At 38.9% G+C, this 27641-nt stretch overlaps 1 protein-coding gene across 1 annotated transcript; it reads left to right on the top strand.

Moving 5' to 3' along the window:
* Window positions 1-42: 42 nt before the first annotated feature.
* PAIP2B (poly(A) binding protein interacting protein 2B) lies at window positions 43-27364 on the top strand. The gene is made up of 4 exons (XM_019718786.3): window positions 43-217; window positions 22402-22550; window positions 24973-25149; window positions 26162-27364. Exons 2-4 carry the CDS (start codon window positions 22413-22415, stop codon window positions 26216-26218), a joined length of 372 nt encoding a protein of 123 aa, XP_019574345.1. The 5' UTR covers window positions 43-217; window positions 22402-22412; the 3' UTR covers window positions 26219-27364.
* The last annotated feature ends 277 nt before the right edge of the window (window positions 27365-27641 follow it).

Genomic DNA, 27641 nt, shown 5'->3' on the forward strand with positions numbered 1-27641 from the left:
CCAGCAACCAATGGCTTGGGTTCGGGGGCGGGGTGAGGAGCCACTGTGCAGTAAGAGGTAACCTGGTGAGTGGTAGCGGCGTTTCTCGGTGCTGTGGCTCACGCTTTGGTACTAGAGGCCAAGAGTGTTCTGGCGACCACGATCTCTGCGGGGACGGCTGAGGCTCTCGGAAGAGCGGCGGAGTACGGTCTGGAGGAGGGGCTTCTGATCAGCCCAGGTGGGCTCGGGCTCCCGGGCTGCCGGGAAGGGGACCCACGAGAAGCGCTGCTCTCCCGGCTTTGGGGGTGCCCTGCGCCTCCCTTTCCGCCGCCCTCGGGGCTGTGAGGGGTGGCACGCGCCTGCCCGACCTCCTGTGGGGAGGGTAAGCCAGGGTCCCACGTCGCAGCAGCTGGGGTGGCCCTCTGCCCTACCTCGAGATCGCTGGGGGTCTTAGTCCTTTTCTACCCGCACAGGCGTGCTATTCCTCTCCCACCCCCACCCCCCAACTTCCCTGAGCCCCCTCATCCCTCCTCTAACAGTCCGACTGAAGTCTTGGGCTTGGGAGTCCCCTCACCACCCCCAGTGCAACACTGCTAGGCAAATTGATCCAGTGCTGCATCCCGGTTTGCCCTTCCCCAGGCGCTAAGGGGGAGGAGTTGTGCATCCCCCACCCTACCCCATTCGCGGGTCCCCTTGCTTTATTTGCGTTTCTTCTGCTTCTTCCACCTCCCCCCTTATTCCAGCCCTCATTCTTGATACTTAATTTGAGTTAGGGACCTTGGCTACTTCTGCCTTCGCTTCCTCGAGTGAACCCTTTACCCCACTCCCACCCCCTAAGTTTCTCGTGGAAACTAACATTTTCCACTTGCCCCTTCCAAGCAGCTGGAAGGTGAACACAAGAAGCAGAATACACTGTACAGGGAGCTTTACAAGGTTGGGGACTTTAATCACTTTTGTTAATGGTAAACCATTCTTGTCTTACTTAAAAGGGCGTTTGACCATTATATCCTCTCTAGAATCTTTGTTCCAGTACATTTACTTTGGTGATAAATTCTGAAAATGTGGATGAGGAGAATTTAATTTACTGGAAGAAATTAAAAATGTATTATTATTTTCTAAGTAGATAGAATGGGATTATATTTTAACCAGCTTCACTGGGGTGGCAGGAGTTTGCAGTGTAAGTAAGGGCCTGACTATTGTAGTCTGTCATAAATTATAGGACGTGCTTTAGCTGTATAGCAGGATGTAATGTGATGACACCCAGACTATAGATAATCTAGCTTTGAATGTTTAAAAATAACATTCTCTATCCCCTTTCACACAGAATTTGTGTTCACCTTCATGGTCTATCAGTTTGGGTTGCACTAGTGTTGGTTCTAGCCATATGGTTCTAGATAATAGTGCAAACTTTGTTGTGCCTAAATAAAATTATGCTGAGAATTTTATGGGGAAAAAGTAACTCACCATGCTTAGATTTGATAGAGACTTTAGAGTTTTGGAAATGTTTACCTAAGTATTGGACAGTGAGGGTTTTGTATTAAGGGATGGAGGAAATTGAAGTATTGGGATAAGCGTGATGGGCCCCCTTAGGCTGTGTGTGTATGAGAGAGAGAGAGTGCACGCAGGAGAGAGAAAATACACGTATACAAAACCTTGTAGATTCAAACAGTGCTTATCTTCATGACTTTACATAAATTGGAATTGTTTTTTCTAGTTCTCAGTGGTGAATTGTTAAGCAGTGAGTTTAATATCATGTCCACTGTGTTTTGGCCAGAATCTTGCAAGCTTTAGTGAACAATTCTTACTGTTTTCCTTATCTTACTTGTGACATATATATCAGTATGCTTCCTTGTATTTTGCTATGGTAAGACTGTATCTTGTATATAAAGAAATAAATCCAGTAGAGTGAATTCAAAGGACTCTTTACTATGAGGAGGCAGCACTGTCTAATGGAACATATGTTTGAGTCCTGTTAATAAATCACACTAAAAAGAGGAAGATCTTAAAGCTATTCCAACAAATGCCGTGTTTAGAACAATAAAAGGAATTTATAACAATTATTAGCAGTCATCAAAGACTAGTCCTGGACAAATTGCAAATCTATGAGTCGGTCACTATTGTGAGTTGCTGTAAGGCTGCAGTTAGAAACCAAGGTTATTTGTGTACAGTCTTTTCAGGTATATTTCTACTTATAATTACTTCTTTGCAAATTTAAAGGACTATAGTTATGATTTCTTCCTAGAGCCCTTTCCTTTAAGGAGTTCACAGTTTAATGGAAGGGAGACCTATAAACCAAGAACTAAATGCAAAGGGAGAGATTCTGCAGTACAGGTGATTACAGGACCCAGAGCAGCATTTGGCCTGGTGTCAGCACCCGGTCTCCTCTCCTGCTGCTCTAGACTTTGTGAAGTGCCATTTCCTGTGTATTTCACACAGCTAGGCCTGCCTCTCTAACTGCTGTTCTCTCCTTGAAGACCTTTTCCACATCTAATGTACCCGGTGAGGTCCTATTTCAAAATCTTCTTGAAGCTTGCCACTGGCCTCCACTCCATCCAAATAATTATTTTCTATCTTTCTGTTATTTCGTTATAAATAATTACAGTTGATTCTCATTATTCACAGTAATATGGTCTATAAAGACACCTAGCTCACTAATTAGCAAATACTGAATCATTGCTCCTAGGGAAAACATGTATGTACATACATACAAGTCTCATATAGATTATTATCTTAAATCTTAAATACAGCTCATCCTGGAAGATCCTATGTTCTTTCTTTCTTTCTTTCTTTTTTACAAAAGAAAAACAGGTTCAGAAGGCCTAAGTGTACTCATGTGCGGCCTCTCCCTGACAGGGGCCAGAGTTAGGATTCAAACCCAGTCTTGCTGGCCCGTCAGCGTCTTGCACTACGTTGCACTGCCCCCTACTGTCCTTGTCCTTTAGTCCTCTCTGTATGAGAGCTGAAAGAAGGCAGAGCCCTGCCTTGGCCGCCTTAGCTGGGAATGGGAGGGCTAACTCAAAATTTTTGCCATTCTGTGCATGTCTGAAATACCGCAAAAGTACCACGAGTATTGATTTTGGGATCACAAATAAATTTTAGCAAGTAAGCGAATTCTCAAATACGGGATCCACAAATAACTAGGATCAACCATACTTGTAAATGACTCCTGGGATCTATTTCACGGTAACCCTTTCCCCCATCCACTGTAGATTCCTTAGCTTCTTTGAGAATTCGTTCACTTATTCATTTATTCAACAAGTTTTTATTATTAAATACTTACTATAAATCAAGCTCTGTTTAGACTGTTGAACAAACTCCTGCCCTTATAGATGTTATATTCAAGTAAGAGGGACAGACAGCTGACAGGGTAAAGGTCCGTGTTGGAATTCTAGGTTAACTTGACCAGGTGAAACCTAGTGCATTCCCGCCCACTTCACATCCCCTAACACACTGACTTCCAGAACATTTCTTTTCTGCTCTGTGCGTAAACACTTCCTTTTGAGCCTCTCCACTGACCTTTGTCAACCTCCACTTCCCATTACTTGATTTTGAGGCCATTTACCTATGTAAATGGGAAGGTATTTTAGAAAAATCAGGCTGACACGGCCTTTGATTTCTGGCTTTGTCATCTACCAACTTAGTGACTTTGGTCAAACTGTTAAACTTTTAAGCCTCTTTCCAAATTTCAGAAGTGGTGATATGATGAGGTCCTTGTGGGTCGCAAGGAAGAGGCGTACACATACTACCTTTGATGATGACGGTTTAATGTAAACTTGAATGGGAAATCATCTCAGCAGCCATATTGTCCCTTGGCCTTGGTGCTTTCAAAACTTTATAGAACAATAACTTAGCAGTATTTAGAGTAGGAGTTGAGCTCTGGAGACCTGCTTTCTTTCATTTTATTTACCCAACAATTGTATGTCCCAAGATAAGAGTATCTGAATGGATTGAATTGTCACCTTCTAAAATGGAGGACCTGGGCAGAATTTTGAGCCAAGCCATATCCTAGGTGATCGCCCTCAAGTTCAGTGTGTCCTTAGTCAGGGCTCCGAGTCCTGGTCCAGTCTTTTGTGGCCAAAGAAGTAGAAGTGCTTTCATGCATTATCTGTCCTGCAGGCATATATATATACATATATATATATACTATATATAAATATAAATATATATATATATATATATATATATATATATATATATATATATTATATATAAAAAGAACCCCTTGGAGACAGTTTCTTCAGAAGACAACTGAAGCTATGAGTCCTTCAAGCTTCCTGGACTTTTGTCCAATTTAAATACGTATCTAACATGATCCTAGATAATGTTTACTAAAGCACCTGACAAAATAATTGAGACGTCACAATATTCCATAAATCTTCCTTTTGGTGTTACATTTTATATTATTATAGTGTGGTTATTTGTTCGTGTGGCTGTCTTCCTTCCTAGACCATGAGCTCCATGAGGCACTTAGTTCAGTGCTTGATATATAGTAATAGATGCACAAATACATGACTTGAGGCATTCCTAACTCTTCCTGAAAGGATGGGAGGATAGATATAAAGGTTTCCTAGAGGAGCTATTGTTTAAGCTGTTTCTTAAAGGACGAATACAAATGTCGTCCAAGTGAAGAAAACCTTGAGACAGCATTTTAAGCAGAGTCCAGCAGGTGCAAAGGCACAGAGATATGAAAAAAATAATGGTTACTGCACATTCCTAGTAGATTAAAAAAAAAAAAAGGCAAGCAAACAAAAATCACCTAAGGAAAAAACTGTGAGTGGGCTTTGCCAGAGGGTATGCCACAACTGAGTTAACCATGCCCACAGCTGCTCAGTTATGGAGGTAAGCTTTAGGAAGAATGCTTTAGGGAGAACTATTACGCTGTAGTGAAATTATTTACTACGTGCTTCATCACGAAGCTCATCTATGTCCCATACTGTTCAAGGTGCTGAAAATATAATCCAACTTTATTCTCAAAGAGCTCATAAGCTAGCACGGAGACGGATGAACTGATTTATCGTGTGATAAGGGAGGTAATGTATGAATAAAATGCTATCTAAATAAGGAAAAAAAAGTAGTAATATATGAAGCACTGAGGGAAAATTTCTCAAATGAAGTGATAATTGAGCTAGGCTTTGGTGGGTGGAAAGAGTTCAATAGACTAAAATTAGGGACTTTTGGAAGAATTATTTTTGTGGTAGGAAAGATTTAAGAATTACCCATTTTTGCCATATCTGTTACAGGTTTCAATTAATAGTTACATGTATTCAAACAGTTTCTCTGAACAGAAAATGTGAAGAGTTGTGCCATAGTAGAATTTTGTGCCAGAATAAACTGGTTTAACCAAAGGTTTCTGTAATGCGGGACTTCTCTACAGCCTTTATTGTATTAATGTCCATTGTGTATTGTGGATCTTGAAAAGAGTACATTGAATTTAACCTTGGCTTCTCCTACCCCTGCCCCCACAGCGTACTGAAACATCTTTTGGAACAGAATTATTAATATATGAGATATAGTTTGAAGAATGATGAATTAAAACATATTTTTACCAAACCATGATTTATCAGTGGTCTCCATGTGTGTTTTAAAATAACCTGTATAATCTTATAGGAACGAAGGAGAGAGATTTGGAGAGAAGGAATATATTCTAACCAAGTTATTGTCATCTTTGTCAATAAGTCCCAAAGTTAAAAAAAAAAAAGTTATGTAATGAACTCCCCGCCCCGAAAAGTATGGCTTATTCATATTTTGAAATTCCATAAGATGATGGGAGATACTCGTGGGTATTGCAAAACCAGAGCAGAAAGGGACACAGGCAAAGGTCGTCTTGAAAGTGAGAATTCCAACTTGAGAGGATGCTACTTTTATTATGCATTCATTTTAGGCCACATTTTGCCAGTTAGATGTTTTATTTAGGAACATACTAAAAATCCATATCCTCTTCTGACTCTGGAGTTTGGGGGGTTGTATGCCAATGTTCTCCTTTCAGTTAGATCTGATTATATAAGCATTAGGGACTGAGGCCTTATACTGGGTAATTTTAATTTATCTGTCAATTCTGATTATGTGATTCACTCCTGAGGAATTGTTAAAATTGAGGAAGCAATGATCATGTTTTTGATAGCTCACTGAATCTGAAGACAGAAGACCTAGACTTGAAATTTGTCTCTGCCAGCTTTCTATTTGAATGACCTTGGGCACAACTACCTAACCATCTGTTGCCTCTATTTCCATTTTGGTAAAATGAAGATACATAGGGTTAGTTAAGAGTTAAATAATGCACGTAAACATACTTTATAAACTCTGAAGCACTACACAAATATAAGACAGACTGAAGGAATGTATCCGGCTTAATTTGAATCAACATTTTTAGTTTTTAAATTTATATTACAGAAATAGTATGTAAAATTAGAAAGCATTGATGAGTAAAAGAGGAGGAAACTACAAAGCCTTCCATGGATTCATCATACTGAGACAATGGTTAACATTTTGATGGATGTATTTTATACTTTCTATGCATATTCTTGGCTATATACATATATGTGCATTTTTTATAGAAATGGGTTTATCTTGGGTGTTTTATTATTTTTTTTAAAGATTTTTTTTTTTTTTTTTATTGGGGAAGGGGAACAGGACTTTATTGGGGAACAGCGTGTACTTCCAGGACTTTTTTTTTTCCAAGTCAAGTTGTTGTCCTTTCAATCTTAGTTGTGGAGGGTGCCGTTCAGCTTCAAATTGTTGTCCTTTCAGTCTTAGTTGTGGAGGGCGCAGCTCAGCTCCAGGTCCAGTTGCCGTTTTCTAGTTGCAGGAGGCGCTGCCCACCATTCCTTGCAGGACTCGAGGAATTGAACTGGCAACCTTGTGGTTGAGAGCCCACTGGCCCATGTGGGAATCGAACTGGCGGCCTTCGGAGTTAGGAACACGGAGCTCCAACCGCCTGAGCCACCGGGCCGGCCCTTGGGTGTTTTATTTAGTCATTTTATTTTTATAATAAAGACAGATCGCCTAAGAATACAATTACTTGGTTCAAGGAATTGTTAAGTTTTTTGCTACATATTGCTGTACATCATAACTAGAAAAGAAGCTACCTTCTCAGCCTGGTGAACATGTGACCTAGTGGTAACTTAATATCCTGAACCAACCACTTCAGAAGCCTAATCAGAGGCATATTCAGAAGTGAACTTGTTGTATGTACATGGTTATGCTTGCCATTATTTGTACTAGCATGATAGGAATGACGCCAGTGTTTGTCAACGAGGAAATGGCTAAATAAACTTTGGTACATCCAAACCATGGACTATTGTATAGTTGTAAAAGAGAGTGAGAAAGTTCTATGTACTCATATAAAAGAGTTTTAAGATGTGATTTTTGCAAAAGGACTAAGGTATAGAACAGTGTGTTTAGTATGCTACTTTTTGTGTTGAGAAAGAAAGGTCGAATAAAAATATACTTTCACATTTGCTTACAATTGAAAAAAGAAATTCTAAAATGTTATGTAAGAAGTGGAAATGGGATTTCACCATATCACTTTACATATATATTTAAAATTTTTTGAATCATGTGTTTGTATTACTTTTTCAAAAAATGAGTGAATTGATTAATTAATTAATGAGGTTATAAGAAAGAAGATAAAAGGATATGAGGGGTTGCCCATCTTTTGAATATATAACAACAGTAGCAAAGATTGAAAGAGTGGCCCCAGGAAGGGGTTGGCAGCCTTTTCTTCTTCTTTTACACAATTACATATATTTAAAAAATACTTTGAGAACAATAAAACAATTTAAAATGTTTCCAGATGGCAGTCCCCATTGCTTCAATAGCTGCTTTCTTTTTCACATTCACTTGTAGTATTTTTTTCATATGCATTCTATTGTAATCACACTTTTCATGTTTTAAAACTTAACCTTACTTATAGTTAAGTTATAAAACTTAATTATAGTTTTCCCGTGTTTTACCACAGAACCTTTAAAAGAAAATTGAAGGTAGAGCAGTGTTGTCTAGTACACATCCCCAAAATGGGCTGATATTATCTCAAGAAGCAGGTAGGCAAGCCTGTAGTATGTGACACATACATGAGGAAAAAATAAGAAAAAGATTTAAATATATATAAATGAAAATAACATTTCTCCCTGATTATAAAAGAAACCATGTTCTCTTTTGTAATTACTCAGAAAACAAAATATTTTTAAAAATCTTTAATTTTGCCACTCCAAACATTGTAGTTGTTTGCTTTTTAGACCTTTTATATGCATATAAACATTTTTTAAAGTAGAATCATAATACATAGTCTTTTTCACTTACTATATTTTGGGACTATTTCCATAGCAGTATATATATCCTAGCATCATTTTTAACAGCGGGACATGTATTGTTAACTAACCATTGCCACCCCTGTGGTGAAATTCCTTGTACATGCATTTTAGCAAACTTGAGCAAGTATTTCTGGAATTCCTAGAAGTAGGATTTCTTGAGGAAAAGAATACAAAATTTTAGCGCTTTTAATATAAATGTTCAAGTTGTCTTGTAGAAAATTCCTTCCGTTTAGACTCCCACCCACAATTGAGTGAGAACTCTACTTTCCCCCCTATGTTTGTCATTTTTGCTGATCTTGAAGCAGAAAATCGTACTGTTTACATTTACATTTCTTTGATTTCTAGTGTCTTTGAATCTTATATATTCTGATTGGCCATTTTTATTCTTGTGAGAATTGCCTGTTTCTGCCTATTTTCTATTGAAGCATTTGTCTTTTTAAGAAAAATTTTTTAAAGATTTCCTTATAGGCTAAGGATATAGAGCTTTTAGTTGTCTTTGAGATTGCAGACACTTTTCCCCAGAAAGTAATTTGCTATTTATCCTTGTTTTTATTATCTTGCTGAATGAAAGCATTTTTTCCCCTGTATTTTATTCACATGTATCAATTTGTTTTTCTTCTTTGAATTCTCACTTTGGTGGTTTGGTAAGAAAGACTTTTCACCCATCCCAAAGTTAAAAATACTTATTTCAACATTGTGTTTTTGTTTTAACCTTAATCTGTATGTAACTGATTTTAAACCTTAATCTGTATGTAACTGATTTTTTTTTGTAACTGATTTTTGTGGGAAGGTAGGCAGTTCGTTTTTTATTTGCCCTCCCACCCTCAATTTTGAACGGCTAACTAGTTAGTTGTCCCAGTGGTTATTCTTTCTCCACTATTTGAAATTCAATTTATAAACAAAATTCTTATTTCTGGGCTTTCTGTTCCATTGATGTGTTTATTTCTATTCTCATTCAACACTATTTTAATTAATTTTGCATTTCTCTATTCTTTTTTTAAAAATTCTGTTGACTATTCTTATGCAGTTATTAATCCACTTGAAAGTATAATCAATTTGTGAAGTTTTTGAAAAACTCTCTTTGGAGTTTGTATCAGAATTTAACAAAGACTGTGGATTAATTTGGGAAGAGTTAATATTTTACAATATGTCCATCCATTTATTTGAGTCATTTTAAATGTTTTGCAGTAAATTGTTTTATGTTCTATACATTTATTAGGTTTATTCTGAGGAATTTTAGATTTGTGTGTGTGTGTGTGGTATTATAATTTGGGTCTTTTTTTCTTTTATCTTTTCTAACTTGTTGTTTGTTTATACAAAAGCTATTTATTTTGAATGTTTATCTTGCAACCAGTCTTGTTATTAAGTTCTCTATTTCTAATAGTTTTCGGTTGATTCTTAGTCTCTCTGAAAAATAAAAATTATATTGGCAAAGGATAACCTTGCCTCTTCCTGTCTAATAGTTGTATCTCTTACCTTGTGTTCTTGATAGATTGCACTGGATGGGAGCATTCAAAGTTACATAGTGGCCATGATAGTACACGTTCCTAATCTTTTTCCTGTCTAATGGGAATACACTAAAGGTTTGGGACAGAGAGATGCTTATGTGAGCATACCGATTACATTATCATAAGCTTAATTTTATTCCTTTTTAAAATATTGTATTCCTTTTTAAAATAAATTTTTAAATGGATGTTGATTTTATTAAACACATTTTTGGCAAATAGTGAGATGCTTGTGTAGTTTTTTTTCCCCTGCCTCACATAATAAAATACAGTTTCATATATCTTAATTTTAGACCATCCTGCATTTCCTTTTTGATTAAAGTGTATTTGTTTTGTTTTTAAATACATTGCTTGATTTTATCTGCTCATGTTTTAGTTGAACTTACATGTTTGGATACAGAAATAGGTCTATGGTTTTCTTTTGTGCTATTTTTGTTCTTCTTTAATGTGTTGAGCTACCTGTGTGCTAATCATTAGAACACTCTCTTCATTTCTTGGTGTTCAGAGACAGTTGCATAGGAACTATCTGCTTTTCGAAAGTAGGTGGTGTGTGGACTACAGACTGGCCTTGCTCAACATTTAAAATGCCACAATCTCAGGGAAGTGAGGTTTAACATAGTGAATTTAGTGTAAGCAAGAGCAGAACAGAATGTTACTATTTACTGAGAGCTGATTTTTGTTTCATAGTGGCGTTCTTGGTGTCTTTTTATTACCTAGGCTAGTACTGAGGTATTACACTCATCATCTGAGGGTTTACAAGGCCTTTGTTGTATTGTTGAACAGATGTAACTACAGAGGGTGCCAAAAAAGTATCCACATGTTAAGAAAGGAAAAAACGGTATTAAAATTGTAATACTCAATATATACCGATAACAAAAGACGAATATAAGTCTTGTGTATAAATTTTTTTGGCACCCCTGGTATTTAGTTCTGCAGCCTTGCAGATACACAAAATGTGCCTATCAGGGCTCTGCTTTATTCTCAAGGAAAGCAAGAAGCTATACAGTAAAACTTTGCCTCGCTAGAAGCTTTTGAAGAATAGGGTATTCTGGTTTAATTTTATTAACTTGGAAGTATAAAGGTGGAAAAAAGAGGTCCTATACTTGAACTCCCTGTTGAATGCAATTCTAAGGTGAAACAAATAATTCCACTTCTCTAGTAAGTTTGATATATTCAGACCTCATTGACATTTTATTATAGAATTCCCAGAGTGTCTGAGGCTGACATTTATGAAGATCCTTTTTTAGAGCTTCAGATGTAAGAGAATGTAAATAGTATTGTATGAAATCCAGCTAAATGGGAACTGATGCCTAAATATGCATTTCAGATGCAATTTCTCATTGCACCTTTTTTTCTTATTTAACTCATAAAAATGAAACACATTGAATTGAGAGTAGGAATTGTGAGATTATGTCTTTTCATTGGATGTCTTTATTTCATATCAAATAGAATATATAGCGCCTACCGCTGGCTTTCGACCTACAGAAGGAAACACATTTTTCTACTTGCTGTATACCAGTGGTTCTCAAACTTGAGCGTGCTTCAGAATCACCTGGAGATCTTATTACACAGATTGTGGGACTCCACCCAGAATTTCTGATTAAACAGGTGTGGGGTGGGGCCTGAGAATTTGCGTTTCTAGTAAGTTCCCATCCCAGGCAATATTTTGCTGCTGGGCCAGGGAATACATTTTGAGAACCATTGCTGTATACTAACTGTAAATACTAGAAATCTGGGTCTAGACGAAAGCTGGGAGTATAATTTGGTCTGGGAGTATAAGAAGTGCACAAGTTACGGAGCGAGTCATGAAAGATTCAGACTTCTGCTGTCAGTAGAGTGTTGAGTTCAGGTAATTAGCAATACACAGTGACAACACAATTCTCCTTTCATGATTGTAAGTCCTAGCCAAATATCAAGTAAGAAATTCCATTTTATTTGCAAGGCTTAGAGACCAGGGAATTCTGATCAAATAGGATTTAGTGATTAATCCCATGAAAATAGGGGTTATTTATGTGTCCCTTCTATCTCCCCCACCATTTACCATTTAACCTTGCTTTAGAAGGGTCCAGTAATTTTTTTGAGTGCTTATTAAAGAATTTTGAGTACTTATTAAATTGGAAGTTTTGTGTCTTTAAAATATATACATATTTTTTAAATATCCAGAATTCCCGGAATGTTAATGTAGCTGTGGAAAGACTGAGAATAAACTATATATATATATATATATATATATATATATATATATATATATATATATATATATATATTTTATTTTATTTTATTTTATTTTTTTATTTTTTTTAAATTTGTTTTAAGATTTTATTGGGGAAGGGGAACAGGACTTCACTGGGGAGCAGTGTGTACTTCCAGGACTTTTTTCCAAGTCAAGTTAAAGTTGTTGTCCTTTCAGTCTTAGTTGTGGAGGGCGCAGCTCAGCTCCAGGTCCAGTTGCCGTTGCTAGTTGCAGGGGGCGCAGCCCACCATCCCTTGTGGGAGTCGAACCGGCAAACTTGTGGTTGAGAGGACGCACTCCAACCAACTGAGCCATCCAGGAACTCAATGGCAGCTCAGCTCAAGGTGCCATGTTCAATCTTAGTTTCAGGGGGCGCTGCCCACTATCCCTTGTGGGACTCGAGGAATCAAACTGGCAACCTTGTGGTTGAGCGCCCACTGGCCCATGTGGGAATCAAACGGCAGCCTTCAGAGTTAGGAGCATGGAGCTCTAACCGCCTGAGCCACTGGGCCAGCCCAGTAAATATATTTTTTTAAAAGCAAATTATATAATATATTAGAAGGTAATACATATTGTTGAAAAAAAAATGTATGTATAAATACTATACATCTGGGCAAACCAGCAAGAAAGCCCGATGTTCCTTCCTTTGGCACTGACATCAAGTTCAAGCCATATGATCCCAGGTCTTTAGAAGGGAACCTTCACCACACCTCCACCCTCTAAGTCCAGTAAAAGCCAAGACTAGTCACCCCTCCTTGCTCTCTCAAGACATTTTTAGACATGTTTGGCTTAAGCCTCCCCTCATTATGTTAGTAATCAGTTTCTACATCACCTTTTGATGTTTGTGTGGTGTCATCAATTTTGAGATTCTAACTGTTTTGGATAGGGGTCCATTTCTTCTCTGAGGAGTGAACATAACACCTGCGATCAACCAGGGACGTATTCAAATCTCTCACATTTATGACTCACTTTCATTTCAGGCACGTTAGGCATTCCAGGTCCTTATGAATATCTGTGATGTTTCTTCTATACTACTAACCAGGAGCAGGACATGAGTCTGATTGTTTAACTGAATTATATCCTAGTAGAAGCTATCTTCTACTCTTTGTACCACCTCAGATTATATTTGGTAGTGTTATCAAATCTGTTTCTTTGAAGAGGACTACAGAATGTGCCAAACAATGGAAAACTTGCAATGTAAACTTTTAAATATATGCCCTTCTTTTAATAGCTACTAATAGCTACTAACATAGCCTTGCTTCCAAAGAAATATTAACATAACCAGACATTTGTAATTTGCCCATTTCCTCCTCAATCCCCTAAAACGGCAGACACAAACAGGAATTTATCAGATGCCTGATTAGAACCTAAGCTTTGTTTTGTTTGTTTTCTTTTCCCCAGTGGCTGAAGAGTGAGACACTTCCATGAAAATTGATGTCCCTTTTAACATATCCCAAGCTAGATCAATTCTATCTTAAATAATCCCATGGATTTCAACATTCCAGATTTAGAGAGTTGCAGAAGTGGTACAGAGATTTCCCTTGTATTCCTTACTCTGTGTCTTCCAGTGTTAATGTCTTGTAAAATCATAGTGCAGTCTCAAAAAGGAATACTCGTCTCGAGGTGGCTTCTTCTGTATGTCCTCACTTGTAGGGCTTCAGTCAGTTGGACTTCAGGTGATTCTCAATGATGGTTGTTCTGTAGTTTAGCTGTAATTTTGATGTGGTCGTAAAAGGAGGTAAACACAGCATTTACCTACTCCGCCATCTTGACTGGAAATCTAAAAGATATTCTTAAGATTTTTTTAAAACAGTAACTTAAGAAAATAAGACAAACTTTTTCCACACAAAAAAAAAATCACTGGAATTTTCTTACTGGAATGTTGGAGAATATACTCTGCTGCATAAAACATCAAATACGCTATTTTTAATTGTTTTAGTGATTTACCATTGTTTTCTTGTAATTCTTGTAATTCCTCTGCAAATGAAAACTGAAGGCCAAAAATCATAGATCTGGCATAGAAGCTAGACATAGGAGACAGCTCTGAAGGAATAGTTAGATGTGTACACACACACACACACACACACACACACACACAATACACATGCACACACATATTTATTTATTTATGCTAAAGTCAAAGATACCTGTTCTGAACTTAGGCATCAAATAGAACCTTTGAGTTGAAGAGAAAGCCAACTCTGGAAGCCACACCTTTTCACAGAGAAGTTTTGCTTCAACAGGTTTTTCTCGCTTGTCTGCCTCATCTGTTGTTCCGCTCTAACAGCCTCAGTTTTCAAGTTGATCAGCTGGCCCAGCATTGACTATTGGAGGAATTGCAAACAGTGGGTTGAGCAGACTCCCTACTTGGAGACATTCCCGTTTTGCTCCTTTTTCTCCTCAGAGAAGACCTTGGGTGAGGAAAAGAAGAGTAGAACTAGGTTCTACAGACTTAGAGCAGTGCTTCTCAAGCTTGGCTGCACTTCAAAAACAATTTCCAAGAATGATTAGATCAGAGATACTCAATCTTTAAGTTTTCACAGACCAGTAAATTTTCAAAAATATTTTGAGGATAACATAAGAGTACAATTTTTTAAAACTATGTAAAGATGGTAAAAACATCCTTATTAATATCATTTTCTAAAAGGATATTTTAACACCAAAAAACACAGGAAGTCCTTAATTCCAAGCAAAACACAATTCTTTAAATTGAATGAATTTAACTTCATGAAAAACACTATGTGGTCCCAATTTTTCTTATTTCACCATAGTCCCAATTTTTCTTATTTTACCACAGGCTGGTGAAAATTCACTTGGGACCAGCACCAGTATAGTCAGAGGCATAGAGCTCAGCTGGTTACATGAAATTTCTTCAGAAAGTTCTTAAAAATACAGACTCCCAGGCTCCATGCTAGGAGTTCATGATTCAGAATGTCTGGGAATGAGGCCCCTAAATCTATATTGTGTTTTAGAAAGCTTTCTAGTAACAAGTTTGAACGTTTATGGTAGAGAATATAGTTTATTTTGATTTAAACACAATAGCTAGCATGTCGTGTAAACTTGTTCATATTTTCTTTTCAAAGACCTAGTCTTGTTGAATAGCATTTTCCTTCAGCCTGATTCCCTCACTCCCATTAGCAATATTTGAGAAAAATCAGAGTTTAATAGCATAGCCATTCTGGAACTAAAGTGGGAAGTGTAAGGGTGTAATGTAATGGATAAGAACATCGATTTTGGGGACAGAAGGGCCTAAACTTAAGCCTCAATTCTGGCACTTACTCGTACCTTAGGCAAGGTGTTTAATAAATCTCTGAATGATGGAGAATTCATATGAAAAGCCAGGATAATGACAGCACCTATCTCCTAGGATTGTTGTGAAGATTAAAAGAGAGAATGTTAGTGAAATGCTTAGAAGTGCTGTTATTTTATTCTTACCTTTTTCCCTTGTATTTGGGTAGATTACTTGTTTGCTCTTTATAACTCAATTGTCCTATGGTGCCCTCTCTTTCCATTAGAGGTCTGGGTAAATTTGCTTCAAATACTTTCCCTATCCATGACCTACTTTTCCAATTCAGTTCCGCCTTTGCAATTTAGACATCAAAGCCTGCCTCTTCAGTGGTTTCCACACCAAAAAAATCCATAGCTTCCTAAGCTTTAGATGTTCCTAGTAGTTTTACTGAAAAGAAGGTCTTAGGGTAGAGACTACATTTTCAGTGTGAGACCTTTCACTATCTGAAATGTACCACTCTTGACTCAATATTTTCTTCTTTACTCAGTGCCCCCATTAGCCCGGGAAATGTTCCCCTTCATCCCATGGAACTGTTCTATTCTTACCCTGGTCCCTCAAGGACTCTCTTTCTACCCCAAAATAATTTTCAAGGAGTTTCTCCCACCCATAGTGGTACCCCTCCTGAAAAGACTTCTGGTGAATACAGTTTTCTCTACCTCATCATATATGTATGGAGATTGCTTGGCTGCCCTCTCTCCACTTTGTTGCAGTAAACAATCCTTTTTTATCAGGAAGATATCAGATAAAATGAACATATGGTCCCTTTTGGTGATTTTTCTTGGGATCCATGGATTTCTTCCAGTGTAGATAACTGCACTGTGGCAAGCTTTTATGCCTAGCCTGCAGCTCATGAAGGCAATGTTATAGTTACCTGGTGTTATTAAATGCTAAAATAGTAAACAAGAACATATAAAAAAATTCTTCCTAGAATAGAAGTAGTTTTATTCCCCTCAAGAGTAATTGAACCTATCAACAACAGATTCCTGAGTGACGTGTCACTGGCTGAGGAGAACTGTTCATACTCAATGTAAAGCTCTCTCCTGCAGCTCCTAGCCCCTAAGGGCATGGGCTTCCTTCCTAGGAAATGAGACTTAGAATGCAGCATTCTAGAAGTGGCAGTGAGTCACCAAATTATTTATTGAGGACCTACTGGGTATACAGAGGCCTGCTAGAAGCTGTAAGACTTGACTCTTGCCTCAAGAAACTTCTAAGGTTATAAATAGACTATTCCCAAAACAAATAATGTATATACATATAACATATACACTCGAATATATGTATAATCAAATGGGGGTGGGTGGGAGAGACCTCAGGCAGAGATTATATTCAGGCTTCTATAGCGGCATTTATGATATTACGCATTTAAGAAACAAGCTGAACTATTATCAGATCAGTCTAAGGCATTTAGAGACCTTTGTTATTGAGAAAAGTTACACATATTTCACATGTAATAATTTGACCATTGGAATGTTTTTGATTAGTGTTATCTGCTAAAGACGCCACTTCCTGGTATTTCCCGTTAAGAGCATCTATCCTTTTGGAGCTGGATATGAAGAAGTCAAGGTCCCTGAGATGACCACGATTCAGTGTTGTACTTGGAGGACAGTGGATGACCTTTACCTGTGGGAGTGGAACTTGAGGGCAGGTCTGCGTACAGTGAGCTTGCCAGTGACTGGGCCTTGGAAGTGCCTTCAAATGATTTGTGGAGTGCATTTTGTGTCTGTTCTGTACATTACCAATGGGATAATAGTAACGCCACTGAACATCCTTGAGGCGTGGTTTCTAAAAGTTGGTGGGTTGGTAATAGATGTTAGATTAAAAAATGTAATAATAAAGGCAATTAATTAATTAGGGAAATGTTTGGTAGTTGAACAGGATTTCTCAGAGCAGTGAATTTTTTTTTTTCCCCAAAGAGCATTCACAAGACTGGTGTCTTGTAGAACACTAATTTGGGAACTGCTCATAGAGTAAGTAGGGTAATTGGGATTTGGACTGTTCCAAGTAGTGTTTGCCAGTGTATTGGAAGAATTATCCTTAGTCTTTAGTCTTTCTATAATCAGAAGCACCTATAACAGTTAACAAGCAAAAATACAAATGTTGGGCGTTGGCTTAGTTATAACAAATCTTAATAGCTGAATGGCATGTGGGAAAGCTTCCAGGTCATTCTGATGTACTCTATAGAGATTGAGAACCACTGAATATAAATGTGCCTTCTCGATACTTGGTAAATGCATTCCTAACCCTAAGTATGCTATGCATGCTTACTCCTGAGTATGCTTCTATTTTGTATTTTTGGCTCTGGTCTAGAGGCTAGACTATTGCAGTAATTAAGTTCGGTGTTGTCATTCTTCCCCGAGTGTCTGTATCTGGATTTTCAGAGTCTACTTCATCAGTAGGTCAAATTTATAGGTCAGAATAGACACATTTTAAATAGTAGAAAAGAGATTGTGTTCTATCATCTTTCTAATCTGGCAGCCTTGAGTTTAAGTTAGAAGATGCTTCTATTTGTAATTTCCTTTTGTTTTTAATATGTTTTAGTATTAGGGAATTCAAATGATTTTCCTCTTGACTTGTCAGCTAATAAGCTTTTGAAAGCTTCTTGTCAACTTCTAATTGTAGATAAGTTCATTTTTCTGTGTGCTTAACAGGGGCATTGACATTCTATTTGCAAGCACTTTTCTTGTATCAAATGGAACATAACTAATGGAGCATTTATGTGTTGAGGTCAATATAGGAAAGCTTAGCAGGGTGATGACTCCTTGTTTTGTATAGACCTGTAAAGTCTATACAGCTTCTCTGAGAACAAAGGACATAGAAATAAAGGGGACAAGATCATTGTAATTAGAGATTGACCTGGAATTTTTTAAATCTCTATACACATCTATCCTACCTGCCCTCCCACCCTACCCTCCATAAAAGCTGAACTACTTATCCTGCCTCATTTTCAACCTTGATCTTCCACCAAATGATGGATAAAGCTTATTTACTTTGTAAAACAAGGAGAAAGACCTTGTTTTAGTGCAAAGTATAACATGGCACAAAATTATATTCTACATGAATTTAAGCAGCGTTATAAAATTATTTCTTGTACTGCTTATGTAGCTTTAAAATTGTGTGTGTGTGTGTGTGTGTGTCCACATAGGACCCTGTGAAACATTAGAAGAAGAAACAAAAAGGAAGTCAAGGTTGGACTTTGGAAGGTTTACCCAGCAACTGTCCAGGCAGGGAGACTTCTATGTGGGGACGTAAGCATTCCCGCCAACAGGGAGGTGAACACTCCCGCCGTGGAGTAAGGACGTTTCACTTGGCTTCCCAATGGACCAAATCTCTCTCTCGATGCTCTTCTTCCCTCAGCTCTGACTTCATGCCCACCATGTAACTATCACTAATTAAGAATCCCAGGCATTTAGATTTTGAATCATGGGAATGTATTAGCTATTCAAAAAAATAAACAAATAAGTACCGCCTCCTTGCCTTCCCATGGCCAACACTCTCAGTTATGCCTTCCTTCGCCTGTATGTGTAGCCTCTCCCTCTTCACTAGACCATTTCTGTGATCATTGAAACATGCTTTAGACTCTCCAGTCTTTAAAAATGAAGTTTCCAGGGACCTCTCACCGCTCCAGTTTCTGTCCATTCCTGTCCCGTTCTTTGGCAGCTGGACTCTTTGAAAGAATGATCTAATACTTCCCATCACCTGCAAGCCACACACCTCCATTTGGATTTCACCCTCATTTCTCTTCTCTTGAGGTATCAGGGTACGTTTTGCTTGCCCAGGGAAACCTTTCCTAACCATCCTCCGCTCCTGGACTTAATCGGATCTTCCTGCTGTTTTCTAATAAACACTTTTACCTCTCCTTTTATAATTATTCTTAATTATCTGCTTGTCTCTCTCCTATGAGAATGTAAAGACGACCAGGGCAAAGACTGAGCCTGTCAAAGCACAGTGCATAGAAGAGACAGGTACTTGGATATAAATGAGTACATCTAGATAAACTAAGAATGGACAAAAGCTGAAGTTCGTGGGAGTATATTTGAAGTAAAATAAAATTTAAAACTTTTATCCACAATGTTTAACTTAAAAAATGGCATTAACCAGACTGAAGTTAACAAAACTGTAGGAAATAGAATAGTACAGACTAGTTTTTATATCCACTGCTCAATAGACTTTTTCCAGGTAATTCAAGTCAAAAGTTCCAAATCTCATTTAGATTCAAAGAATAGCTAGTTTTTGCTATGAGCCTGTTGGATCTGAAAGTCGTGGGTGTTCCAAGTGTTGAACTGATGAAACATGTATTCTAGAAACATCCTAGATACATTAAAAGTCTTGAAGTTCTTTATGGCTGGGCACTGAGACCCCTATTTCAAGCCAGGTATTTCAGACACGAACCCTTGACTATAATAAAATGCTAAATCAAATGCTTGGCAGGCCTTAGCACCTCTATTTTGACTATGAATAGGGCTACGTGCTTTCCCATATTCAACCAAAACAATGACTGTTATTTTCCATTTTCAGCATGTTTGCTATGTATATGAGAGAAAGTAAGGTAGAGAGAGTATAAATTTCAAATAGTTCTCATACTTCCTAATGCAATATAGGCACAGACCAGATAAACTCCTTTGTCTACCGTTGAGGACTAGTTCTAAAGAACTTCTCAAGCAATGACCTATTTCAAACTGCACACTTGCCCTCTCCATAAGAGGAAAGATGTGGCAACTGGTAGTTTGTGTGGCAGAGCTAGTTGTGATTGTTTATTGAATACCCCTATTAGTTATCTGTTACTATGTAACAACTTACCCCAAAGCTTAGCAGGTTGAAACAACAAACATTTATTATCTCACAGTTTCTGTGGGTCAGGCATCTGGGAGCTGCTTCGCTGGGTGCCTCTACCTCAGAGTCTCTCATTAAGTTACAATCAAGCTGTCAGCTGGGACAACATCCGAAGGCTTGATTGGGGGAAGATGAACTTCTAACCTCACTCACGTGCTTGTTAACAGTTCTCAATTCCTTGTCACATGGGCCTCTCCAGAGCGTAGCTGACACATGTCAGCCATTCCGATTTGTGTTCCGTCTCGTGTAACCAAGCATTTCCCCCCTCTCTGGAAGCTTTGGGGGTATTTTCTTTGTCTCCACTACACTATAGTATCATCATGATATGCCTTGGTCTGAGTGAGGATCAAGTGAAATAATGAACATGAAAGGTCAAAATAGGATGGTTAGAGAAACACTGCTCTCAGACGGCAAGCCTGGTAGCTGGTGAGCTGGACAGGAGCTGAGAACAGAAAGACAATGTTGCATGAAATTTTGGAAGTAGAGAAGTTACCGGCAATGATGCTGTCTTATCTGGTGTCTTCTCCAAGTGGGAAGGTGTTCCCCAAAAGCCTTACCTTGTAGTTACCAGTCTCCATCAAAATCTCCCCATTCCCACCCCACTACAAAAGTCAAAGGGCACATTAAGCACCAGTTCACGATCACCCAGTAGGCCCACAAACCACTGTTGTTCTTGAACTAACCCAGCGAATCAGGTTGCTTAACCCCTGAATCTAGTACCTCATTTGGTTTTATCATAGCACTGCCTGGATGATTTTTTAAAGTGAGTCTGGACAGTTTATGTGCCTTAATCAGAACACGGTTGTGAAAGTACTTTATAAATTGTTAAATACTACACAAATTGAGTTGTTGAATTTCTGCTATTTAGAGAAACCAAGCATTCAAATTGTGTGGAAAACACAGGATGGTATAAAATAACAACACCGTATAGTCTACTGTAAGAGAACCACTCTCCCTGTATTGGCAACCCCATATCTCAGTGTTTTCAACTTCTCTAAAGTGTTTACGTTAAATTGGGTAACATTCCCATGTTGAGATTTTGGTAATTTTCCATTCCCTTTCTCATGAACAAGTGCGTCCTGCAATTTGCTCTCTGCTCTGCTGTGCTCTTGAATTAGGAAGCTTATTTTGTTCTTCCTCTGCCTTCCCTCTTTTTTATAGCCATGTGCACTCAGGATTCACTTTTTGGGCAAAAGCAGATCTGGTGTCTTCTGCTTAGGAAACTGAACTCTGATTCTCTGTGGATGATTTCTATGTCGATAAGGACAAATCACTGTGCTGGTTATAAACAACTGCGAAATGAGTCCTTGGAAATGTAATACTATACAACCTGCTACCCAGCAAGGAGCGGGACCTTTAAGAGTTTCTGTGCTGAGGAAGACCCCCTTCCGTATGCAGTTGCCCTGGCATTTAGAGCAGACTTGCTTCTATCATTGTTATGCTGCAAATGGAAGTGGTGAAAATAAGGAACTGGTTCCCTCCCTTCTATAGCTTTTTGGAGTTATTTTGGAGCTGGATTTGGAATATTAAAGCAACCTTTATAATACAGAAACATTGAAAACACCCTGAAAGACAGTATGGCTATATTAACATAAAAATGAGAAAAAGCGAATGATGGCGCACCAAGCTATTCCTGAATGGATACTTGGGGAATGTGTGTATGTGTGTCTGTGTATCTGCATACACATAGGGGAAGTTAGGAAGGTTAGAAGGTTATATGCACCACATTGTGAATCATTCTTAACTCTGGTTGGTTAGAACACTGGTGACCTTAGTTTCCTCCTTTTCGCTTATCACTACAGTGGACATGCATTATTTTTTGAAATACCTTCTAAAGAAAACCAAGCTTGAGAATCGGAATGAGGGGCAGTTACTTACAGTGTTCATTAAGAACACATTTTCTTTCCCTATTTAAACATTCATGTAGCCATGTGATCTTCATTAGGTTCTAGAACCTACAGAAATTGCCTTGAAAAGATTCCACCACCATCACCACCCCCACTTGCCTAGAAAGGCTGACTAACCCTAGACAATTTTTTTTTTAAATTTTAACTCGTAAGGAATTGTACATCTGTATAGTTGATTAACTGCAAGCTATGGTTAGTTTTATAACACATACAGACTAGCAGTTTCTGTTAATCTATGGTTAATAACTTTGATTTAGAACTTCTGAAGCTTCTGGAAGAATCTGGAACATACAGATTTTCATCTCCTTGATCCTTGTAACATTTTATCCTTTCTTTTGCTTCTGTTTAGATTCTATCATAATGAATGGATCCAGTGTGGCGAATGCATCACCCAGTGTAAAATCCAAAGAGGACCAGGGGTTAAATGGGCACGATGAGAAGGAAAACCCATTTGCCGAGTACATGTGGATGGAGAATGAAGAAGATTTCAACAGACAGGTGAAAAAGAAGTGGAAGGACAATGATATGTGTAACTCAAAGCTATAATATTTTACTGTCAGCCTATTACAAAAGAAATGGCTCTGTTAGCTTTAGAATAACTTAAAAACACATGGAGGCCAGCTTTCACTTTCCCTAGTGGGCTTTCAAAGTAGAATTGGGATTAAGGATAAAAATTTGAACATGGAAAGGCTTGGTTTCAAATTATCATTTGCTGCTATCCTTTTCTTTTACTATTCCTCAAATCTGTATTTATAGTTTGTTTTTTCCTCCCCTTCTTCCGCCTCCCACCCAATCCAATTCAAGCCATTGTTTCTCAGTCTAGTTGTGTAGGACACAGCTCCCTGGCCCATGCTGGTGTTATGAGCCTTGCGCTCCCCCTACCCCAGGCAGTCGGTCGCTGTCAGTGGTCGGCCACTCACGCTGGCTACTGGCTGCTGCTGGCAACACACAGCTGCATAGCTCCAGGGAGAGCTGTTGTTCATAATCTTAGCTGTAGAGGGTGCAGTTCACTGGCCCATGTGGGAATCGAACCCTGCCACTTCCGCGTTAGGAACAGAGTGCTCCAACCACCTGAGCCACCGGTTATAGTTTTGAATGATGATGTCTTGAAATATTGAGATGACCAAGAAGCATGGTAAGAGACCAGACAGTACTTTGGGGGAAGATACTGATATTTTTCCTCCACATTGATTAAAGAAGGATCTAATGCCATGGTGATCTGGTGTAGACTTCTGGGAAACAGCAGCTTTGTGCAGACAGGCCAGCCTGGCATGCCCCAGATAGGAACTCAGGGACTGGCAAAAGGTGAGCCTGATAGAGAAGTGTGTTAGGTGGGAGAAGGCTAGACTGCTTCAGCAAAGATTCATCAGTAATTCATCGTCTTCTATCTCTGTGACATTAACGGCGCAAGGTACCACCACACAGCCCCTTCCATTTTGCTCTGCCACCCCCAGGGCATTTATCAGCTGAGTAGCAGAAGTCTAGCCACTGGGAAAGGGAGAGAACTGAAGGCCGAGGCAAGGGATCTCCTTTTAACCAAGTGATGCAAAGTGCTCCCATCCCGTCTGAGGACATTACATGATGACTAGGTACATGGCCATACCCAGCATGGGAGATGGGAAATATGGTTTTAACTGAACAGCCTGGTGCTGTGGGAAGAAGAAAACAAACTTGGGGTGGGGAGGGAGGGCAGCCAGCAGTTTCCACTTCCAAGTGGCTCACTGTGTCGGGATTTGTGTGAGTAGCACATAGACCGACCATGCTTCCGTCACACCCCTGTGCCCAGGTAACCATTTTTGAGGATTGTGCCTGTGAATAAGGGTAGATTTAATAAGGGGGAACACACTGTAACACTCTTGGAGAGAGTCAGGGCAGATCTTGAGCAGTCATGTTAAATCTTGTGGTGTGAAAATATTTTGTGGTTATTGTTATTTTAAGTATTTCATAACATTCTAATTTACTTGAGATGTCAAAAAAAAGTGGGGTTAATTTTAATGTTGAAATACTATTTTCAAGTCTTGCCATCAGTGACTTTTCGTTTGAATTCATGAGGTTAAGTGTACTGGCTAGTTTGGGTGATTAGTTTTGCTTGACCCCCTCTGGTGGTGGCATGAGTAAGCTGTGACTCTGTCACCAGGCAGCCTGCAGGAAAAGGGTTGGCCAAATGTGAAGCAGGAGACCTGTTAAAAATCAGTCCGCAGAGTGAATCGTACTCTTTCATAAGAGTTAACAATGTCTGCAAACAGGGGTAAAATCCCAGGTATATACTGCTTTAGTTTAGGGCAATCTTTAAGAAACATGGAATTGTTTAAATATTCATTTGATGTCTTGTTTTGAAAGAATACTACATTGATGACATCATCTTCTATTGGTATGCCAAAAAGTGTTCTTTCTTAAGTATCTTTCTAAGGTTCTCCCTCAGGGGCCTCATTACCAGAAAAGTGGGCCAGAAGCTGAGAGTTGGTTTTGATTTAATCTCCACTCTCCAGGTAGTAGTCTAGTTACATAGTTCCTGTACCTTTTTCATAGTTGTAAAGTGGGAAATTTAAAAGAGTTGCTTCTTAACAAGAGTGAGAAAAAAATTTTTAAGTTTTAAAAATGATTTTCTTTAAGTGCCATAGGAATGGGAAATACCCGTGTCCATATTAGAGATCTTAGAAGATCTGTGAAGACCTGGGATTTCTGCTGTTTTGAGTAACTATTTCCTCAGTCTTATTGTTGATGGGATTCGGTTGAAAAAAATTAAAAATTATATTTTCTCCAGCCAGTCCTTAGAAGCATCTTAATTCTTAGTAGATCTCCTACAAGATCACTTAATTGCAGAGCGAACCTCTGAAAGAAAGAGGTGGAGAAAAATCCAGAAGGGATGAGTCAGTCCCACCGGGACAGGAGGTCTGAGCTCCTCACCGTTGCTTGTTAGGTGGAGGAAGAGCTGCAGGAGCAAGACTTTTTGGACCGCTGCTTCCAGGAGATGCTGGACGAGGAAGACCAAGACTGGTTTATTCCATCACGGGACCTGCCTCAGGCCATGGGACAGTTACAACAACAGTTAAATGGACTGTCTGTCAGTGATGGTCATGATTCTGAAGACATTTTGGTAAGAGCCGTATGTAGTTCCACATGTGACATAGTGAAAAGCATATGGGATTTGGAGTCACAGATTTTCTTTCTGGCCCTGCAGCCTTGGGCAAGTTTTTTGAGCTCTGTGAGCCGCTGTTTCTTCACTTATCACGTGGGCATTAATAAGCGGGTGCATTGAAGATGCATTTCACCTCAGAAAGCGCTGTGAAAACAATGTTGTTGCATCACCAACTTTCATTTTCCCCAGTGGGCTTTCAAAGTAGAATTGGGATTAAGGATAAAAATTTGAACATGGAAAGGCTTATCATTTGCTGCTATTCTTTTCTTTTACTATCCCTCAAATCTGTACTTAAAGTTTTGAATGATGCTGTTATAAAAATTGTTCATTTTGTGAGGAACATACTCCTACGAGGCCATTTTTCCGCTTAAAATTAGAAGACTAGATAAATGAATTCTTTGCCTTCCATGTTTACTGATGGAATTCTGTGATTTAGTTCTCACTCAACTCATGTTCTGAATGATTGTGCCCTGCAGTTTGCTAAGGTGTTGGGTATTCACAAGGAAGTAGAGAACCAAAGAGAACAGCAAAATGAAGAAAAAAAAAGATAGATAGATAGATGATAGATAGATGATAGATAGATAGATAGATAGATAGATAGATAGATAGATAGATAGATAGACAGACAGATAGAACCAAACTGGTTTTATGGAATTCTCCGATTTTCATCAAGCTAAGGTACTCAATGAATTGAAAAGTTATTTATGGAGTCAACCTTGCAAGCCCCTATTGAAAGCATCATGAATGGAGCAGGAGTCTAAAGCAGAAAGGAGAAAATTAGGTTGGTCAGGGCTCCGCATGTCAGGAGCCATTGAGAGCAGCCCAGTGATACCAGCCTGAGTTGCAGGGAATTCTATTTTTTTGTCTCTTTGAGGCTGAGAGGAAGGTACTGGTAATAATGGAAGCAGGGAGAAAACGTTTTAAAGTGCAGTTTGCTGTGGGATTTATTATCTCTTGGTTCTTATTTCAGAGCAAAAGTAACCTGAACCCGGATGCCAAGGAATTTATTCCAGGAGTGAAGTACTAAGCTGACAGAAAAGCTTTGAGGAGGACTTGTATGTCCCCAGATCTGGGGACAGTACTGCACAAAATGGCAGAGCTGAAGATGGGGGGGTGGGGCGGGCGAGGGATGCACAGAGGGGAAGGGGAATAGTCGTTTAACTTGACACTGTGACAGCAGGAGCTAATGTGCTCAGTCTTACTCTACAAGCCTCTGAGTATTTCCCTTTTGTTCTACTGACTTTCATTTTGAGCAGTTTCCTGTTATTATTATTATTATTATTATTATTATTAGCATTTTGGCTTTTTGAGTTAAGGAAATTGGAATCTTCTTTTTTCCCTTCATCAGGAATGTTCTGCTGTTTATGTTTAAACAAAATAAGCTGACCAAGAAAATCTGGTGTTGACGAATGCCCTTCTCACCCTGCTGTAGACTTACAAGGGCAGTGAACACCTGGAGAAGTACTCATTGAGTCTGTTAAGCTGGCTGGGAAGAGGGACTAGTGGAAGAAGCAGGTGTTGCAAACCAGAGTCCACAGCCCAGCTCCGCCAGCCCTGGGGGGTTTCCTGCGATGAACTGGGACTCCCAATGGCCTACCCGTGTCTTCCTGCCTTGAACCCCATTCAGGAAAACACAGACTTGTCGTCCTGGTTTACGGTAACTCTTCTGGTGGTTGCTGACTGTTGTAAATCAGCAGGGGAGGACTGTGATGGTTCTTGTCACTTAAGTCATACAGTTACTGTTAAGGCTACTGTTCAGCCTCTGTTTACAGCGATCATCAAACTCATTTACAAGGTACAAGAGCATGAGGGTGGATTTGCCTTTTTGTCTCTCACGGTGTCTGGTCCCCGCTCCCTTTCCACCCCAACCCTACTCTGATTTTAAGATACTATTACCAAAGGTGTTTGAGCGGCATGCTGTGCTGGCCGTCGGCTTCAGCCTGGAGAAGTCACCCTGGAGTCTGTCGGTGGTGTCTTACATTTATTTCAACCGTTTTTTTCCAGCCCCATGAAGACTTGGTCCTCTTGGTATCTTACTTCCCTTAGAAAGGTTTACGCACTTTTACAAGTAAATAGATTTTTCAGGACACTAGCAAAAAGCTCAGTTCACAATTTGGATGCTTCTCCCAGTTTACAGAATTATGCAAAACAACTCAAAAAAAAAAAAAAAAAAGAACACAAGCCTAGGAGAGGGAGTCCCCCTCGACCCAGGTAATTGTGTGACTCACGGGGATAGTTTCAGCAGTTATAAAATGTCATTCCTACATGTCCAGCTTTGTGAGTTTTCTAGGTTGGGCTTTCTAGGTATGTTCCCTTTGTCTTTCCTGCCTGTAAGTCACAGGGCTTTTTAAGGAACTATACTGGGCGCCAGGAGCTGCCTGTGTGATAGAGATGTAGGTGGCAGAATAAGGTCTAAAAGAGAACGTGTCCGTTCTCCCGGGATGAGGACT

The sequence above is a fragment of the Rhinolophus sinicus genome, chromosome 2 (genome assembly GCF_057876585.1).
Source record: "Rhinolophus sinicus isolate RSI-liver-muscle chromosome 2, RSI-T2T, whole genome shotgun sequence".
Lineage (NCBI taxonomy): Eukaryota > Metazoa > Chordata > Mammalia > Chiroptera > Rhinolophidae > Rhinolophus > Rhinolophus sinicus.